The 20,172-nt window shown below is 38.1% G+C and overlaps 1 protein-coding gene across 6 annotated transcripts; it reads left to right on the forward strand.

The window, feature by feature from the left end:
* Window positions 1–1,605: 1,605 nt before the first annotated feature.
* il6st (interleukin 6 cytokine family signal transduce) lies at window positions 1,606–15,822 on the forward strand. Of its 6 annotated transcripts, none has more exons than XM_063477924.1 (16): window positions 1,606–1,671; window positions 2,188–2,262; window positions 5,272–5,568; window positions 7,433–7,580; window positions 8,061–8,224; window positions 8,407–8,558; window positions 9,095–9,257; window positions 9,557–9,636; window positions 10,609–10,867; window positions 11,370–11,537; window positions 12,150–12,251; window positions 12,705–12,851; window positions 12,956–13,096; window positions 13,331–13,427; window positions 13,768–13,849; window positions 14,534–15,822. In XM_063477924.1, exons 2-16 carry the CDS (start codon window positions 2,199–2,201, stop codon window positions 15,146–15,148), a joined length of 2,679 nt encoding a protein of 892 aa, XP_063333994.1. In that variant the 5' UTR covers window positions 1,606–1,671; window positions 2,188–2,198; the 3' UTR covers window positions 15,149–15,822. The 6 variants fall into 6 exon arrangements, with proteins under 6 accessions (XP_063333994.1, XP_063333998.1, XP_063333993.1 ...); XM_063477923.1 differs by having other exon boundaries at window positions 1,616–1,772; XM_063477925.1 differs by lacking the exon at window positions 1,606–1,671 and adding an exon at window positions 1,932–1,956.
* Window positions 15,823–20,172: the final 4,350 nt, after the last annotated feature.

Genomic DNA, 20,172 nt, shown 5'->3' on the forward strand with positions numbered 1-20,172 from the left:
GGAGAGGGCTGTGATAGAAAAGGATGTTAGCGGCAGATAGAGGCTGATGTGGTGACCCTTATAGGGAGCAGCTGAAAGAAGAATTCGAAAAAATGCACTCTGGGATTAACACACAAGTCCACACCTGATACACATCGATACATCCTTTAGAATGGGCAGAGCAAGAACCCCTGTTTCTTCATTTGATTCGTACTTTGAAATATAACTACTTTTTTCAACATTTCACAACTCCACAAGAACAAAAATACACACAAATACACATATGGGGAAACAGTTTGTCTTGAAACAACAACTGCAATCTTTTAATTTCAACTTTATATTCAAAATGATCCATTGTAATTTTTTCTTAATGTCTTCCATTGCTATTTTTTTTTCGTGGTCTGATTTTTGTTTGTTTTCTTTGTTGTCTGTCCAATGGCATATCAAGATGAAAAAAATGTAGTACATTAACCTTAGTCACCATTGCCCCCCTTCTCTGTTGCCCACACCCACTCAAACCGCAAGACCACCTCTTACCTGAAAATGTCACTGTTGGGGCATTATAATCAAAACCAAAACCACAGATAAAATGCGTTATATATACCACTAGTGAGATTTGGAAAATATTTAAGTTAGTTTTTTAAAACTTTTGTTGAGCACTAAAAAATTATGAGGATACTCATTTCTAATCTTTTCCCTCTCAGTCTCTTCGAGTAACTGTACAAAAGACCCAGCCAATGCCCAGACAACACATGATCAAGCTGCTTTTATGGTCGAGCTCCCTGGAGTGATGTGGACAGCAAATGGGTTACCTGCTTAATCATAAATTCCGCTTCTGTCAGACCGGAATAGTGTATGGGGACGGCCAAGTTTGCGGGATCATAAAACCAGCTTCAGTGCCGTGCAGCAATTTTGTAGAAAGGCAAGCAGAGACTTGTATTCTTTTCTATATCCTGAAAGCTTCGTCTATAGTTATCATCTAAATATTCATTTATTAAAACTATCGATAAAATCTATGAAAACTACTTACTACATATAAAACTGTATCATTTGCACATATAATATGAAAAGTAAATGTAAATGATTCTGCAGCAAGCAGAAGGAGGCTCTTAACATATGATTATAAGCTTCTGCTTTTATTTACATTAGTGCACTTTCTTTTAGAAACTGTCCCGTAGGCATGTTAATGTCCTGTTCCCACACTTCTCATCAATGCCTTGCACAATATGCAAAGCCTGTTGTTTGACAAAGGTCTAACAAAGAGTGACTAATTCCAATTTCTAACGGATCAAGAATATCTTGCTGCTTTGTCATGTAGCTAAAATCAGTGCCAAGGGATTCCTGATGTTGTGTATTCTTGTTTTGAAGGCGAAAGGCGGAGACATACGGGAAATAAGAGCGTAAGGCCCACAAAACACACACAGCAAAAGTCTCCGATTCGTCGAAGTTGTTTAATTGACAGTTTGTCTGTAAAATCAGCAAACAGCATTTAGTCACGGGTGCACTTCCTCAGATATCGAAACGTTTCGTCAATATGGCAGACGCTCAGCACAAATGGTTTAGGGCCATCACGACGTGGTGAGATCGTCTAATGAGTAGCGCCGCTACGTAACCTATTGCGACACAGGCTCGCCTTTGACGGGAAGTGGGTGGTCTTATACCAAGAACCAGACGCACGGCGAGCGAGAAATGGTATCTAAAAATTGTTTAAGTTGTCTAGACAATTGCTGGGTGTACATAGATATACTACGCGGCTAACCAGCATTGTACAAGGACAGTAACCGGTAACTTACGTAAGTTATGACCGCTTTCTTTTGATTGTTTTTGTGGAAACACTACCATTAGCAGGAATGACAATGTGAGTTCGTTGCTAAATATATGGCTAATGCGACGTGACTGCCGTGGACATGGGTTCCTACAAAATTTTTAGCATCGACGCTAGCTGCTGTTTCGTAGCATCGTAATGAAATCCTAAATGTAAGTGTCTTTGCCACAGTTATTACTATCACAGTTATTACTGTGGTATTACAGTTATTACTAAACGTATGAAAAGCTCAGTAAATGATTATTCAGTTTAATTAAGTCAACGCTGTACGATACGATGACGCTAAAACAAGCTGCGAAGTTGTGTGTTTGAAACAGAACAGATACAATTCTTTCCTAACTGATGTTATTTATTTATTTATTTAATTTTGTCTTTCTATATAGTCGTCGTCATCATGGTCTCTGCGGCTGTGCTCCATCTGTGGGTTTTAGCTTGGCTGACTTCTGTTCTCGCTGCTGGTCAGTATCATCAACAGTACAATTTATCTTGAGTCACTGGGGAGTGTTATCTTTTAGTATACACGCAAGAATGAATCAAAATGGACACTCAGAATGTAGATTGTTTTTGACAACATTTTTAATGTCATATTTCCTGCTGCCCCAGTGTGGGTATAATAACACACTTTTAGAAGGCTTTTTAAGCATATTTTACCACCTTCAAGGTAAGGTAATTCAAACTATTGTGAGTAAAAGATATTGGCTGAATTGATATCAGCTCAGTAATACATACAAGTACTAGTAAACATTGCTGATTACATATTTGAGAATTATTATCTGTCAAAGGGAAAACGGCAATGCAGCTTCATGTGAGATGTGGACCAAAGGATTATTTTAGAGGTGATGCAGTTGTTGCCTAATAAAAGCCTTTCTTTAGTGCTGCAAAGATGATGCACAAAATAGAGCGTTCTCATCTGATTCCTTGTGTCTTAGCGTGTGTGTTTTGTGGCGGTGATAGAGCGAATAATCTTGATTCATTGCTCATTTTCATATTGTGGTTCTAGAGAACCAGATTTTGTAGTCATTTTTATTGATATATCTTTAAGCATTAGTTCCCCTGGCTTTCTGATGGTCTTTCACAGTTTTCCCTAAGCACTGGCTGCTTTTTCCCCCACTCATTTCACTTTCATTTTCAGTCCAGTCTTTGTTCCTGGCCATTATCATAAGAAGGTTGGTTTTTTTTTCTTTGTTAAGACCCTTAACACTAAATCATTCAAACATAAAAAGGCACCTAACTCAGTGTTGTCTACACATAACAGACAACTTAGCAAAGAGCCTATTTTAAGTTGCCAGGTTGGTGGACAGTGGAGGACAAAAGAAGAAGTGACAGTCCTAAAACACTATCTCCAGCAATTGAAGAGTGTTTGAAAATTATTTCCTTAAAAATAAAAGAAACAAAATCCAGCAAAGACCTGATCAGGTGATCAATCTACTATTTGCTGAAACCTCATCAGTAATGGTCTCAGTCAAGAAGCCACATTTAAGGAAGGGAAACAGGACAGAAAGGCTGAGGCAAGCCAAATCATACAAAAAATAGACTCAGAATCAGTTCTGAGCAGTTGTGCTACATAAAACACTGGCTTTATTTGAATGAATTATCTAATTAGTCATCCAGACAAAACTGGTTCTATCCAACTAATGTGAGAGTGTCATTGACATTGTGTACCAGTTCAAAATGAAAATGAAGTGTTTTGTTTTAACTTTACCTCTGCAGCAGAGGGTAGTAACATATGAACATGTCACTCTCAATTGACTTTTTTGTGAAGGGTGAGATAAACTGTACTTTTCAAAATTGAAGAATTGAGGTGATTTAAAGAAAAAAAAGCAGGCCTCTGGACAGAGAATTCTAATTAAAAAGTTAAAGTTGAAAATACAACACATATATACAGTTTTACTAATTTATTTTTAATACACATGGTTAGTAAGGACAAGTGAGGAGTCGCAGAAAAGCACATGCAGTTGATATAGAGACAGACAAGCTGAGGTAAGATGGGGAGCAGCATATGGAAAGGAGAGAGACAGAAGAGCAGTCTGAGAGAACAAAAACAGGACCTAAAATTAATTAGTAAAAAAATCTTGATCAGTCGGTTTATTTCTTTATTTATTTTGCATGGAGAAATTAATGATAGTTTGCTACCTACTACAGACACATGGCCATCTGTGATGACACCTCAAAAGAGATGTTTCTTTTTTGTCTGTTGTTTTTTCCAGCCTTGTGTCTGTTGTGTTTGTTGGTGTCAGTTTTGTCTGTCATATCATTGTTTTTCTGCTCAGTTTCTGTATGTTATTCTTTACAGAAGAAAATTGCTGGTTTCTTACTCCACCTCTACCTTTGAAATGAAGTGATGGTTAAAGCTCTTCCTATTGTGTTTGTAAATTGGCAGCAGATTTGGCAGCTAATGATGATGATTAGGGAAGACTAGCTTCCCTACCTTAAGAATTACAATTCTCTGAGAATGTATATGCCCCCTTCCTGATTTCTGACATTTTTACTTTGTTTTGAGATCTTTTAGCCTACTCCGCTCTGTCAAACAAGTTCTATTTTTGTTGGTTTTTACTGATTAAGCGGGTTTGGGAGTAATCAGATCTGGGTGTGACCACCGAAATTAAACTCAGCTTTCTGAAACATGATTAATCACAGTTAATTCATCATTTATCAAGAACTGAGATATTGCAAACATTATATTGAAGTTCTTGCTCCCAAGGGTGGCACAGGAAGCTATTAGTTTCGTAGGCAATTACCTTTTCACAAAGGCCATGCTGGTTTGGATATCTTTATTTCCTTAATAATTCAAATAATTTACAAAATCAATGTTGTATTTACCTGGGTTTTCTATGTTTAAAATACAGTTTGTTTGATGATCTCAAACTTAAGTGTGAAAGATGCGCAAAAAATAAACATGAATGGTAAAGGTTAAATAATTTTGTACTTCATATGTACAGATGTTTGGGGGCCGTCAGAATCCCTCCAGCTTTCTCTGTTTCAGGGAAGCTAGTTACAAGCCAGCATGATGAGCACAATGTTTTAGCTATGCCCACCTCCACCTCAACCTCATTTATCCCAAAAGTTGGGAAATTGTAACTGCAATGTTAATTATGTAATGACTGAAATGACTGTAAAGACATTGTGCTGTACTGAAACTAGTGTAAAAGATTATTTTTTTTCTGACTTGGTATAACCATAGACACCATGTGTGTCCATGTTGCCGTGACAGGCGGAGTTTAATGTTGCATTAAAAAGAGGAATGTGGTCACGTCTCATCACACTTAGCAGCAGATGTTCCTATTGTGGTTGTATTACTTAGACTGTGACAGGAACTGTGGGTAATTTGATGGCTCAGACTCACATAAATGTATCAATAATCTTGTTGCTGACACAAGCACAGCACTCATCAGCTATATTTTTCTGAGTTTTACTCTGTATGTGGGTTTACTTTTTTGTTTTTTGTTTTTTGTTTTGACCTTCCGAAGATGACTATCATTTGGTGATAGCCCCACAGTCTCCAGTGGTTCAGATTGGGTCTAACTTCACAGCTACGTGCATGATCATCAACACAACCGAAGTCACAGCAGATGATCTCTACTGGAAGTTCTCTGAAATGATACCCAAAGAACATTACATCAAGATCAACAGTTCAGCACTTAATGTCACTGTCACCATCAGAAGTGAAAAGTCTGAATGGTTACTTTGCAACTGCAAGACAGAGTCACACTATGTTGTCCTAAACAGGGGCAAATTTACTCATGGGATTTGGCTGAGGAAAGGCTGTAAGTTCTTATTGTCATAACTTTAAAATCTATTGCTGTTTTTACCCAAATGCAGCTATAACTCTTTTTTCGATCGGTTGTGATAACAGTAGTTTGTTTTCCTTTCCGTGTTTCCAAGCAATAGTATATGATGACAGAATTATTAGCCCCCCTGTGAAAATTTCATTTTTTAAAGTATTTTCCAAGTGCTGTGAAACACAGCTTTTCCAAATATCTTGGTTTTATTTTGGATATCTATATTATTTTACTTTGCACACAGAAACAAAATTAGTTAAGACTAGAGCTGGGCGATATAAGATTTTTTCATATCACGATATGTTTTTTTCATTTCAGGCGATAACGATATATATCACGATATAAGCCAAATAACTATATTTGTAAGATTTAAATGTGCCGTTGCTCACAAGTAAAATGTGAAATAATCTGCAGCTTGTTTTAATTTAAATATTTATTTCCCATAATAAGTTTAACAGGGTAGATGTACTTAAGGAACATGAAACTTCAGTTTCAGATAAATAAAGGCAAATATTGCAAACTACACAAAACGCAGCTGCTAAAGCGTTTAAGTTTCAAAATAGAACAAACAAAACAGACTACTAAATTGTCAATTCCACTTAGAAACAAAATATTAATTCTAAAAATAAATCTTAGTTCGTTTTACAGAAGAACAGACAAAATTGACTAACTTTTGTCAATATCAAATAAACTGAGAACTAAAAGGAAATTCTCAATCTCTCCTTGTTGTATAGCTTAGCATTTCAAACAGTTTTAACAGTTACTTTAGTCTAACAAAAGCCGAATGACGAATTAGCGCTTTCAGTCAGAGATTGAGCATGCACCGGTTTATTGTATTTCCAGACTTGCTTTCGGCACAATTTACAGTGCGCTACTCTGTTTTTTGTCAGACTTGAAATAGCCGAAATACCTTCACACTACGGAACTTCTATGGCCCTTCCGTTCGACAAGCTCTCCGGCATTGGAACCATCATCGGTTTTTTCTTCGGTAACCTTCGCTCACGCTCTCGGTTGATTTTTCTCTAGTCGGCAAACTCATTTCCTTCATTACCCGGGCGGCCCGGCTGCAAAAACAAATACACATGTGCGCCTTGGCACTTGTGCTGTACGTAACAAGTCACGTGACGCTACGGCTGTGATTGGTTAGGCTCTGCGCTACTTAATTTGGATTGGCTGTTCTTTTTTTTTTTTTTAAGAGGACAAGAGAGATGAGGCCTATCGCAATAGTTAAATTTTTCTATCGAGAAAAAGTTATTTCGCAATACATATCGTTATCGTTCTATCGCCCAGCTCTAGTTAAGACAAACCAATACCAGGGTTAAAATGATTAACCTTGATGCTAATAGTCAGTTGTGTATCATTTTTTGGAGAAAACAGCCTGTAGTGTTGTCTTGATGTATGTTGAATCATACAGGCAAGGAAATGCCACAAATGTTCATCTGGATGTAGTGTTTAAAATGGGAGAAATGTTGATACCATAGATGTATCTGGAGGCTGAAGGGTACCACTGGCCGTTGCCAGTATTTATTTATTTTTGGGGGGTGAAATACTTCTCTTATTGCGGGCTAATGTAAATACTTAATGCTGTTTTCTAAAGAAAACTAGTATGTTAAGAAATACTATGTTGAAAATCCCTTTCTCTGTTAAAAAGCACACAGCAAAACTTTGATAAAAACTTTTAATTTCATAATGGGGTAATAATTTTGTCTTCATTTGTAAGCTGAATTTAAATTTAATATATATATAAACCACCTAATAATGATACAGAAAAAATGCACTGAAAATTGTAATTTTGTAGGATGCAGAGATAAACTTTGTGAGTTTAGTTTTTGTTTTGTTTCAATATCAGATCGCCCGGAGAAGCCAAAGAATCTGTCCTGTATAGCAGTTCAGGAGAGCAAAATTATCTCATCAAACATCAAATGTCAGTGGGAAGCAGTAGGACATCAAACGGAAGCTGTCCCTACAAATTATACACTGTTTATTAGACAAACAGGGTGAGTACATGCTTCATGAATCATTACTTCTTTTGTTTACGATTCTGTTTTTCATTCATTATGGTGAAACTAATTCAAGCTGTATGTTAAAGCCAGCTCATCACAGTAGTGTTGTATTACATTTTTATGTTCCTGGTATGGACAATTTAAACATGTAATGTCTGTCAGTGTCAAGTTGTATAGCCACACGGCCACATTCAAATATGAACACACGAAACATGGCCACATTCACACATAGGGGGTAATTTATCCTGACCACTTAATCTAACATGCATATGTTTGGACTGTGGGAGGAAGCTAGAGTACCTCGAGAGAACCCATGCAGGGGCAAAAAGACCATGCATACCCTGATTGTGCAAATCTTTGCACCATTATGCCACCTAAATGTAATGTGACTTTTTAAACTAGTAATGAATACCAGTTGTCTAGCTTTGTGTAGGTTTTACTGTCAAGTAAATTGTCTTCTACATCTTTTTTTAGGAGTGATAAAATTTATACTGCATCAATATTAGGGCCAGTAAACAATACCACAGTGGATCTGAATGTCTTTCCTCATCATATGGAACTGGAGATTTGGGTGGTGGCACAAAATGAACTTGGAAAAGAAGAGTCTGAACATCTGATAAAGCTTGCTAATTGCTTTGGTAAGTAAATAGTACATTTGATTATTATGTTTAACATATTTGCATGTTCTGAGCCAGTAGTCTAAAACGTATATTCAGATTAAGTGATGTTGATTGTCTTGAATTCTTTGTGTGTGTGTGTGTGTGTGTGTGTGTGTGTGTGTGTGTGTGTGTGTGTGTGTGTGTGTTTGTGTGTGTCGCAGTAAAAACAAAGCCTCCATCCGTCGCAGTCATTTCAGAGGCAGTTTTTCCCACCTCCCTTGTGATGAACTGGACTTCTTCAATTGATAAATGTTATCTCGAAACGATATATGAAATTAGATACTGCCCATTGGGATCTCAAAGGTGGATTTATGTAAGTATGTTTGTATACCCTTCCATCAAAATTTGCCTTTGTAAAAGACTATCACCATATTTCTAAAAGATTCAAACTATTGTATAAACCTGTAAATCAGTTACAATTCCAGTGTTGTGTTATTTATTAATGAACAAATCTGCAGAAATTGTATTACTGACAATTTTAAGAAAATCTGATTTAGTTTCATGACATGTTGAATCTGTTCTCCACAAAGCTCTTGAGAGTGATTGAGAATGAAGGTTTACTTCACACAGTACTTCACACACATATTGCACAGTGATATGTTTTTTTGTGTTCTATACAACCTTCTACAGTGTCCCTGTACAGTGTGTACACCATTTTATCTTTGTAGCACATGCTCAAGGTGCTCAAATGGTAACACAGTGGCTCTGTGCTTAGTACTGTTGCCTCAAAGCAAGAGGGTCCTGTATTTGCTGAAATCTTAGTCTTAATATTTTAAATGTGATTCTTCTCAGACAGGTACATATTATCTCTTGTTTTATTTTTAAGTGACATATGGTTTATGTTTTTAGGTACCTCTGGCAGACACTTCGAGGAATATACAGTCCTTTAGACTCCAGAACCTTCGACCAGACACAGTTTATGTCACTCAGGTACGGTGCAAATATAATAACAAGCACTGTGGTTACTGGAGTGACTGGAGTAGCAACGTTACCGAGAGAACACCAGAGGATTGTGAGTATTATGAATTCCAGTTCGGACTAGTTTCAGTAAAAGCATTTCATCAAATGCTTCACACTTATGATTAATAAGTGTTCACTTAATACTATGTTATACATGATGAATAAACTATTCAGACTCTGAAGTCCTCAAGACCTTTTTGTATCCAAATGCATAAAGATTGAAAATAAAAACCTCTGGCAGTGAGAAGATTTACTGAACCCATGAAACTGCATACATTTTCCACCCATGTGTTTACGTGTCCTTTTGATAAACTAAAAGATTTAATATCCTGTTCTTTTTCTTTTACCTAGTACCAAAAAGTAAACCAGATGTATGGATAATCACGTCGGAGGAAGGCATAAATAAACGACAAATTGAGTTCATTTGTAAGGTAAATTTCCATCACATTCAATTTAACATTTAAAAACGGTTTTATCTAACAATACTCCTGTTGTCATAAGCACAAAGCATTAGAATTTATTTGAAATGAAAGTTTAACATAACTGATAGACATTCTACAGATAGACCAAAACATTTAGATACATTTTCAACTGAAGGGAACCAGTTAAAAAAACAAACAAAAGGAACTATTGCTGCCAACCCTAACTCACCACAGCCAACATGTTAGAACAGACTGTCATAGACTGTTTTCATAGTCTTCATTATAGTTAATTATAGTTAACATTTATTCATTATAGCAAGCAGTTTGATGAATGGCTAGATCAATAAAATTTTAACAGAATAGAATGAATGAGTTGGACAGATTGTGATATAGTCCTGGATATAGTCAATGGTTTGAATAACAGATTTAAAAATTGGAATACGAGAGGTCATTTAATAATATTTGTTCTTTTCTTTCAGACACACTAAAGATTTCCTTAATATTTATGTATAGCCTTATTCGGATAATATAACAATCCAGTTTAAAAATAATCTTATTTTATTGTTACATCAAGTTGTAGATTTGCACTCTGAACCAATCAGCTAGTTGTTGTAATTGCATATGTTTGCTTTTCAAATATATGCTACTAACAGGCAAGTTACATATTGTAACGTCAACAATGTTAACATAGATAAAGGGTGTTTCTCTCATCTCTTGTTTAGTTTTTAAGGCATAATTTGATATTTGTTATAAATGGCAATACCAACATATTGGCAAGTAGCTAATATCAGCCAATCTATTGGCCCCACAGATTTATCTGTCGGGCTCTATTGAACACACTGTTCAGTGTGATAAATAACATAAATAATTTTGTTTCATAGACACACTGGCATTTTGTTTTTTTTTTTAGCATTTATCTTAGCAGTCATGTTGGTTGTTTTTGTGTAATAATGAGAACTGTCTGCAACTTTGCTCATCCAGGATCCCGAGATTTCCAATGGGAGGATAAGAAGATTTAACATAACGATTGAGAAACAAAAGGATAGAATCAGGAATGGAACTTGGGAGATTATTCCAGTGAACAGAAGTCTGACAGATGGCAGCGCAAGTAAAAAACAGATCACTCCACTAAAAACTATTCTCTTGGATGATGAGGAGTCTGTGACCGTGTATGTCACAGCCATAAATTCTGTGGGGGCATCTCCTCAGGCAAAGTTGATCATTTCCCGCAAAACACGGGGTAAGTGTCCATGTTGACCTTGAATTTACAGGCGTGACATTTAGACACAACTGTGACATATAATCTAAAGCAGTCCAGATAATATTTTCGGCATAAAATCACACACACAAATTAGAATGTTCTTGATTAATAAGTAACAGTAACAGAGATGTACGATGGTATCCAAAGGGACCCAGCGGGAACCATGAACCAGGATGCCATGTGGTTTTTGATCATAATTTTTAACTCTCAGCTGTTTGCGAAGCCCCAGGTATAAAACTGCAGTTAACAGAATCAGTATAGTGGTGTGAGTAATGTATGATTATATGCCTAGTATACACATAGTAGATCATTTCAGAACTTTAACTCAAAGTTCTTAGCAGGTTTTAACTCGAGATCAGATGGGTTTTATAATTTACTAAATGTAGTTTATCCACTAAGTCTGGTCCAAATCAAGACCCAGTGTATGACAAATTGGGTTAGGGTTATATTTGTGTGTTTCATGCGTGTGTGTCTGTTACAGAACCTCCTGCAGTGGAAAAAATGGAGGTACAGTCCCATAACGGTCAGCTGTGGCTTTCATGGAAACCCCCCAACGGAACAGTGTCCGAGTATGTGGTGGAATGGGTCAGTGATGGTGAGAGAAACTGGCAGAGGGAAAATGGAAAAACAAACAACACTGCAATTAAAGGTATTTTTTCTTTTTTTTCTGAGGGTTTAGGAAACAAAAAGTTGTTGTATAACCCTCTTGAAGAAATATGGAATAACCATGTTTGGAGAATGTTCATTTAGTTGTTTGTCTATCTTGAAGGCATATGTCACCCATCATAAAATCTCTCTCGTGTCATGGCTATAAGAAGCTGTTGTTTAGTTTGAGCTGTCATAAAGAGGAGACTGACTGTACTGTGCAGAGGGCACTTTAGGTAGATCTGTTTAAAAAGTGATAAAAAGGTGGGGTTAAAAAGGTAGTCTGTGATTTCATTGTTTAATGATAATGATGTGGAGTTATAAAGAGTCAAGTTTCTTATTGGTAAGCAACACAAATGATAAATATGTCATAGTGACTTTAATACAACCTTGTTAAAGCAAGAAAGTATTCTCTTGTAACAAGGAATTAATATATTTTGCCATGACGGCAGGCATACACTGCAGCGGATCTTAAAGCAAAACCTTTAAGTTAACTTTTACTATGGCTGCTATTACTAATAGCTTTTGTTACTTTACTCTAACTGCATGTTGTATAAGATTGCTATTAATTAAAGAGTGCTTTTTCCCCCTTTTTTAACCTTGATGTCAAATCTAGGGGACCTTGAGCAATTTGTTCACTACAGAATATCAGTGTACCCTATATATGGCAAACTGGTTGGGAAGCCAGTCCATGAACAAGCCTATGTTGAGCAAGGAGGTAAGAGATCATACTTGTCAATTAATCAATAGTAAACCATTGTATTTTGAATTGTTGTGGATATTATAATTTGAATAGTGCTGTTAATCTCGTTAACAGCGTTAATCTCGTTAAAATGATGTTAACGCCATAACCATCATAACGTCATTTTAACGAGATTAACGCTGACAGTACTAAATTTGAATTTTATATTTATTTATTTTCTTAAGTCTCATGTAGCAGCATTCAACAGCACTGCTCTTTTTGTAATTTACCACTGGATCTGATGGTTAGACTGTGATGTTAATGTAAACCCTTGTCTGAGTAATGTAAGACCGTCAAATGTTTGATGATTCTATGCAAAATTTTTATATTAATCATTTGACAAGTTATATATTGTCTATCAGTTATTTCCACAGAGATGTTCTTAAAATCAGTTTGTTGTTATTTTTATTATTTTTTTTTTTTGTACAGTTCCATCACAAGGCCCTACTGTCAACCTGAGTGGTGATCCAGGATGTTACACAGCCAAGCTGGAGTGGGATGAGATTCCTCTGATAAAACGACGCGGCTTCATCACAAACTACACAATATACTATCGAAGTGGGACTGAAACTCATGGTATCTACTGGTTCCATGTTGTGCTGAACTGTTAGGTTAGCTTTTTTTAATGAAAACACTCAATTGCCAGGCTAACCTTTGATTTCTGTTGTTCTTTCTTGCAGGCATAACTGTGCCAGCTAACACCACCTCATACACTCTGACATCATTATCACGCAACACAAAGTATGACATTTGGATAAAGGCTTCAACTATCAGAGGCTCAGTCAATGGCTCTAACCACTCGTTCACTACTCTGAAATATGGTCAGTACATGATCCACTCTTCCAACTAGTTGAGAAATGTCACAAAGTCAGTTTTACCTTTTCCAAAGTGTCTGTGTAGGTTCTCAGTCAGTGGAGGTGTTGTAATCTTGAGCTTGAAAAGAAGTCTACTGGCGCGTCTTGGATGAGAGGCTAATTGAAGTTTAGATTTTTACCATTGATTTTGGAATTGCTGTTAACCCTTTGTCTTACCTATATATCTTTTTCACCTCATAGCACCAGGAGAAATTGAAGGCATTGTGGTAGGAGTGAGCCTTGGGTTTCTGTTTGTTGTTCTCATGACCATGCTGCTCTGTTTCTGCAAAAAAGATGTGTAAGTTACCCTTAAATATCTCTTGGGATGTTTACTGCCTCTCAGTGAATGGCTGTAAACTGAACACGTACATCTAGGGTTTCCATTTACTCTTTGTTGTATCTTACCCTTTCTAAGACTGCAGGCATTTTAACTTGCCTTTGGGTGTACAGCACTTTAGTCATTGGATGAGGCACATAATACTAGTTTATTTTGAGCATACCAATCTTAAAAATTGTAAACATTCATTACTTCCTACACAATATTAATCATGATAACTTCACTTCAACTGTGATTTCAATATTTTTGGGGTTATTGTATTTTTCTATATAAGTATGTTTTGTTTTTTTCTTTTCTGCAGGATCAAGGACAACTTTTGGCCTCAGATTCCAAATCCCGGAGATAGCACCATTGGAAACTGGTCTCCAGATTATCCTTTGAAAGTAAGAGTTTCACATTAGTGTGTCAGCATGACCAGTATAATGGTAATAAAAAAAAATATTAAACCACCAGAACATAGCACAAATGATTGCTTGCATAAAGCAGATTGCTCATTCTCAACCCTGTTTGTCATCACTGCACAGACATTTCTGTTAGCTAATGACACTTGCCTCACACAACAAGGTCAGAGTACTGAGTGAAGAACTGTCTTCCATGTTTCGCGTCATGCATAAAATGTCAGCTGAAAGCATTGCATGTACAGCTTGCACAGAGGTCCAGTGACTAAAAGAATTACCCTATTAATATTGTATCCTAATTTACAAATCCCTTTCATAGGAGAGGAAGCACATTGCAAAGAGGTGTCAAACTAACAAGCTTTTTTTTTTTTAAAATTGAAACATTTTTTTGCCTCTATTGGATAGTGGAGCAGTGCAGATAGAGAAGAAATTGGTGAGGGAGGGGGAAGACTTGCAGCAAAGGGCCACGGTTCGAACTCGAACCTGGGCTGTACTCTGGCCAAGTGGCATGTGGCTGCCTGCTGAAGCACTGAGCTACAGTGGCATGGCAAAATTAGGCTTTAAAACTGACTAATATGTCTTTATCTGTAGATATTTTAATACTGTGAGTTTTCAGTCCCGTTTTGTATTTAGTCAGATACATTTCTCTTGTGCTTTCCTTTTCTACAGGCAGAGGCACCAAGAGAGAACTGTCTATCTGGCATCAGTGTGCTTAATGTGGATGTTTGTGATGCAAAGTGTGTATTTGAGGAGGACAAGGCAAGTCTGCCTCTGAAAAAGGACAAGTATCTGTCTGAGGAGCACAGCAGTGGAATCGGTGGCTCCTCCTGCATGTCCTCACCTCGACAGAGTGTATCTGACAGTGATGAGGGTGGTGATATGGCTGACACCACGGCCAGCACTATTCAGTACTCCTCTGTAGTCGCCTCCAGTGGTTACAAGGGCCAGAACCCAAGCTCTCTGCCCCAGCAGTCCATTTTTTCACGGTCTGAGTCCACACAGCCACTGCTGGACTGTGAAGAGAACCATGACACCACGGTGCAGGAGGGCAGCAGACAGTGTTTCTTGAGACAGCCCTGCTTTACTCACAGTGCAGGGAATGAAAATGCCACCGACAGTAATGACTTCAACCCGTTGGAGATGGAGCATCAAGAGGTGCTGGACTTCTGTCCCCTGGAAGAAGACACTGAACACACAGCACCTGCAGATTGCCAATCTGATGACTGGATACCAGCACCGGTCTCCAGCTACATGCCTCAGCTGGGTGGCTACAGGCCACAGTAAGAACTCAGATGGCTCGTCTGATACATGCATCACCTACATATGTGGTCTTGTGCCTTTGTTAGTCCTGGGTGTTTATTTAAAGCATTGAACAAATCCCAGTATATCTTTTGCACTTAATCAAATGTAAATAGTCCCATTATATTACACTGTAAAGAGTAATGTGAATTAGAGCTTGTGGTTGTCGTTTGCTGGCTTTACTCTCACAAGGAAAAATTACATAGCCAGGTCTTTGTAAATAAAACAACACCTTCAACATAATGACGAAATACAATTTTATACTAACGCAAACTGCTAATGGCATGCCAGACTGCTCAGTGCAGCCTAACTTCCTTAATCTCACTTGAATTTTAATTTTTAAGTGACAGTTTTTGGCTGAATGTAAAGTCTTATGTTTTTATTGCATTTATTAAAGGCACCATGAAGCTCTTAAAATGTTGAAACTGTTGTTTTTCAGTTTTCTTAATGTTAATTCCAGATGCTGTTGGAAGATGTGTTTTCTCACTCCAGGCTGTGTCAAAGCAAGCATTATATCTTAATTTGTTGTATCACAATGTTAAAACAATTTGGAATACAGTGTGGTCATAAACAGCATTGCTTCAGCTCTGATCAATCACTGCTGATTGTATTTCTTTTTCAAATGACACCATGCTAAAGCTTAACAATAAAACAAGAAGGAAAGTCAGTAAGCTTTGGTTTTTGATTTTTGCTAGACATTCTAATGAACTACTTTGAGTAATATGTAAGTGACTTGGGAGATGCCTAATTGCTTGCTTATGGGGTACATTCTGAGTTGAAGGAACCTGGATTCTCTCTTCCAGAATTTCTTGCTGACTACTTCCCTCCTGCTGTACCGGAAGTAGAACATTGACAGCACATAGTGGAGCCAGTAATCTAACTTTACATTTATATCTTTACATTTTATAAATGTTGAAGTCCCAGTGAGACAAGTTTGTGGACACCAGGACACTTCCTAATATGAGTGATCATCCTAGAAGGGCCTTAGTCAGGGAGGTGACCAAACACCTAATGGGCACTCTGACAGAATTTCAGCGTTGCTCTGTGGAGTGAGGAGAACCTTTCATTAACTATTTCTGCAGCACTCCAGTAATCAAGTGTATATGGTAATATATGGTATATGTATTTAAAAGGTTCATGACAACTTGCCTGGATTTGCCAAAAGACACTTTAAAGTTTGAATTCTTTGGCCTGAATGCCAAGTGTCACCAAGAAACCAGGCACTTTTTAGCACCTGGCTGTGCTATCTCTACTATCTCTACTGTGAAGGACGGTGGTGGCAGCATCATGCTGTTTAGTTTTGTTTATTAAGATCCCTATTAGCTCTGTAATAGCAGTAGCTACCGTTCCTGTGGGCCTACAAACTTTATAACAAAAACATTTTCATACATAAAAAATGTACTACATGAAAGACAAAAAAGGGCTCATAAACAACAGAACAACATAATTAAAAACAGCATCTCCACATTAAACATGTCACAAAATCATCACAAAAAAACCAAAACATGCTCATCACATAAAACGTCTAAGACCTAACAAAACAAAAACAAATTCTAAGGATTATTCCTGTGTAAATATTTAATGTCTCCATTTTTTACACAAAGTATTCAGAATATGTTACCCACATTGAGTAACTTAATGGAATATGTTACAAATTACATTTTGGGCCATGTATTCTGTAATCTGTAGTGGAATACATTTAAAAGTAACCTCCTAAACACTGACCATATTTCTAAGATTTTCTGGGCCAAGTACAATAACTTCAACTTCATCTGAATTTAGAAGCAGAAAATTTGATGTCATCCAGGTCTTTATGTCTTTAAGACATTCCTGCAGTTTAACTAATTGGTGTGTGTTATCTGGCCTCATAGATAGATAAAGTTTTGTGTCATCTGCATACCAGTGAAAATGTATGCTATCTTCTGATGATACTGCCTAAGTGAAGCATTTATAATGCAAACAGAATTGGTCCTAGCACTGAACCCTGTGGAACTCCATAATTAACCTCAGTATGTGAAGAGTACTCTCCACTTACATGAAAAAATTTGGAGATTAGATAGATATGATACAAACCACTGCAGCGCAGTCCCTGTAATACCTACAGCATGCTCTAATCATTCTAATAGAATATTCTGGTCAACAGTATTGCTGCACTGAGGTCTAGCAGGACAAGCACAGAGATGAGTCTACTGTCAGACGCCACAAGAAAATAATTTGTGGGGGAGCTGCTACAATTGTGGCAGGAGTGTTGCTCAGCTGAGGACTCACTGTTTGGAACCGAGAAGAGTTGAATTCCCAAACAGTTGCTAAATTCAGGATTTTGACGAATATTGGACCGAGCGGTAACTAACCACTTGGAGGACGCTGCTGTTGTTTTTATCTTTTGACTGCTGGTTTGCTGTGTACTACAGGGTGGGCCATTTATATGGATACACCGTAATAAAATGGGAATGGTTGGTGATATTAAAGTCCTGTTTGTGGCACATTAGTATATGTGAGGGGGCAAACTCCTCAAGATGGGTGGTGACCATGGTGGCCATTTAGAAGTCAGCCATCTTGGATACAACTTTTGTTTTTTCAATAGGAAGAGGGCCATGTGACAAATCAAACTTATTGGTAATGTCACAAGAAAAACAATGGTGTGCTTGGTTTCAACGTAAATTTATTCTTTCATGAGTTATTTACAAGTTTCTCTTTGTTCACAGCCATTGGACATAAAGACATGGAGAGACATGAACTGGGACACGCAAGCTTGACACAAGAGACAGAGAGAGGGAGCGAGAGAGGGGGAGGAACAGAGCAGAGAGACACAAGGGGGACCTACATAGACAGGGAGATAACAAATAATAAATAGAAAAAGTCATTAACAAGGAGACATGGATGATAACATAAACTTGACTAAATTTCAACTAAGACGAACTAATAATAACCCCAGAACTTAACATCATCTCATACCCAAAAATCAAAATTGGTATGGCCCAGATCTGGCCCACACAATGTGCTTACACATGGCCCACATACCGCAAAGAATGACGGCCCTTTGGTGGCCAGATCTGGTTTGCCAGAGGTGGCCCACACATGGGCCAGCACAAGGCCAGTTGCAGACACATTGGTGGTCCTGTGCTGGCCCATGTGTGGATTACCTCTGGCAAACCTGATCTGGGCCATCAAAGGGCCATCATTGGGCCATCATTCTTTGCGGTATGTGGGCCATGTGTAAGTTGTATGCAGCCACGGGCCAGTTGCAGGCACACTGCTGGCCCTGTGCTGGCCCAGAACATTTTCAGCTCTGGCCCCAGATGTCAGCCTAATGTGTACCTTTATCAAGCCATGTAATAACAACATGTGCCGGGACATAATAGTGCAAAAGTAACATGACAAAACTTCAGCCAGTGAAGGGACTGATTCTTTTATAGCGCTTTTCCTTTCCCCCTTATTACTCTATACAAAATGCCACATTCACACACTTTCTCGAAACTGAGTGCCTCCTAACTACCTTCATACACATTTACACTCTTGACATGCAGACTAGAGGAGCCAGGGATCGAACCACTACCCTTTCGATAAGTAGGTGACTTGCTGTACCACCTCAGCTACAGCCACCCACTGGCAAAGATGAGTAAACTGTCACTAGATTTTCAATAAAGTGTACACTCACAAACCTGTCAAACCTGCATTTGAAACGTTGGCGACCATAACAGTATAGTATTACAACATGGCATTTGGGTCTTCTAACTAAAATCTAGTCAGTCCACCGGTCAGTCAGAAGTGCCAGACTGGGCCACATACACGAAACCACAACCAGGAGAGATGTGGCATGCCATCGCATAAACAGTGGCATCATTGCCAGACCTGGTGCACATCTGGTTGACATACGTCTTATCATACCAGAAGTCAACCAGCAGTGCCGGCTTGATACCAGATCCGGGCCAGACCTATGGGGTAAGTAATAAAAAAAACCCCAAACAAACCTCAAAATGCTGGGTCACATACCCAGCCCCCTGCCACTGGACTTTTTTAAGTTTCTTGAAGATGTTTCACCTCTCATCCACTAAACTTCTTCAGTTCTAAGACCAAATAGTGGAGAATCCCAGGTATTTAAGCCCTAGTGGCAGTTGCCCCTTAAGAGGGTTACTGACCCACTACTCACCATGTGCCTCATCACCCTAGCCAATGCGTGAAAAAGAGTGTGGGTCATTATCAGCAGAGATTTTGGATGAAGCCATTGTGAGACCTTGCCTTACCCTATCATGTGACTTATTGTGATCAACTGATGCAAGATGTGAGTGGGTTTTAAGGCACCTGGGAAGGGATCTTAAAACTGGCTTATTCAAGGATGATTGTTCACAGTGAACATGGATGACCTCTTTCAAACCATCTGTCTTTTTCCAAAATGTGAAAACTGGCATCCTCGAAAGAGTGACCTTTATCCTTTAGATGCAGATGTACAGCTGAATCTTGCCCTGTTTCTCTGATAAACCTGTTACATAAGGGGTAACGTTGATCCATTTGTCATTCTGTTTCTCTCTAGTTGGTGTCCTGAACGTGTTGCAGGATCCTGATGATCTATTATCGTTTATATCTTCCCTGGTGAACTTTATTCAGTTCAATTCAATTCAATTTTATTTATATAGCGCCAAATCGCAACAGCAGTCACCTCAAGGCACTTTATATTGTACGGTAGATCGTAAAATAATAGATACAGAGAAAAACCCAACAATCATATGACCCCCTATGAGCAAGCACTTTGGTGACAGTGGGAAGGAAAAACTCCCTTTTAACAGGAAGAAACCTCTGACAGAACCAGGCTCAGGGAGGGGTGGCCATCTGCTGCAACTGGTTGGGGTGTTTCTATCCACTGAGTTGATGTGAACACTGAAGGCTTCTACTTCTTGGGTTTTGATTTTGATGCAGGTGTCATCCACATATCTGTACCAGTGGCTAGGTGGTGTCCCAGATCTGCTGCAGAGATGAGAGGTGAAATGTCTTCAAGAAAATTAAGGAAGTCC

This window comes from Pelmatolapia mariae, linkage group LG7, assembly GCF_036321145.2.
Source record: "Pelmatolapia mariae isolate MD_Pm_ZW linkage group LG7, Pm_UMD_F_2, whole genome shotgun sequence".
Lineage (NCBI taxonomy): Eukaryota > Metazoa > Chordata > Actinopteri > Cichliformes > Cichlidae > Pelmatolapia > Pelmatolapia mariae.

Excerpts from the sequence above, each read along its gene's own strand:
- il6st (XM_063477924.1), top strand. The coding sequence starts at position 2,199 with ATGGTCTCTGCGGCTGTGCTCCATCTGTGGGTTTTAGCTTGGCTGACT. Across the intron at positions 5,569-7,432 it reads GATTTGGCTGAGGAAAGGCT|ATCGCCCGGAGAAGCCAAAG; the intron begins GTAAGTTCTTAT and ends TTTCAATATCAG. Across the intron at positions 11,538-12,149 it reads AAACAACACTGCAATTAAAG|GGGACCTTGAGCAATTTGTT; the intron begins GTATTTTTTCTT and ends TGTCAAATCTAG.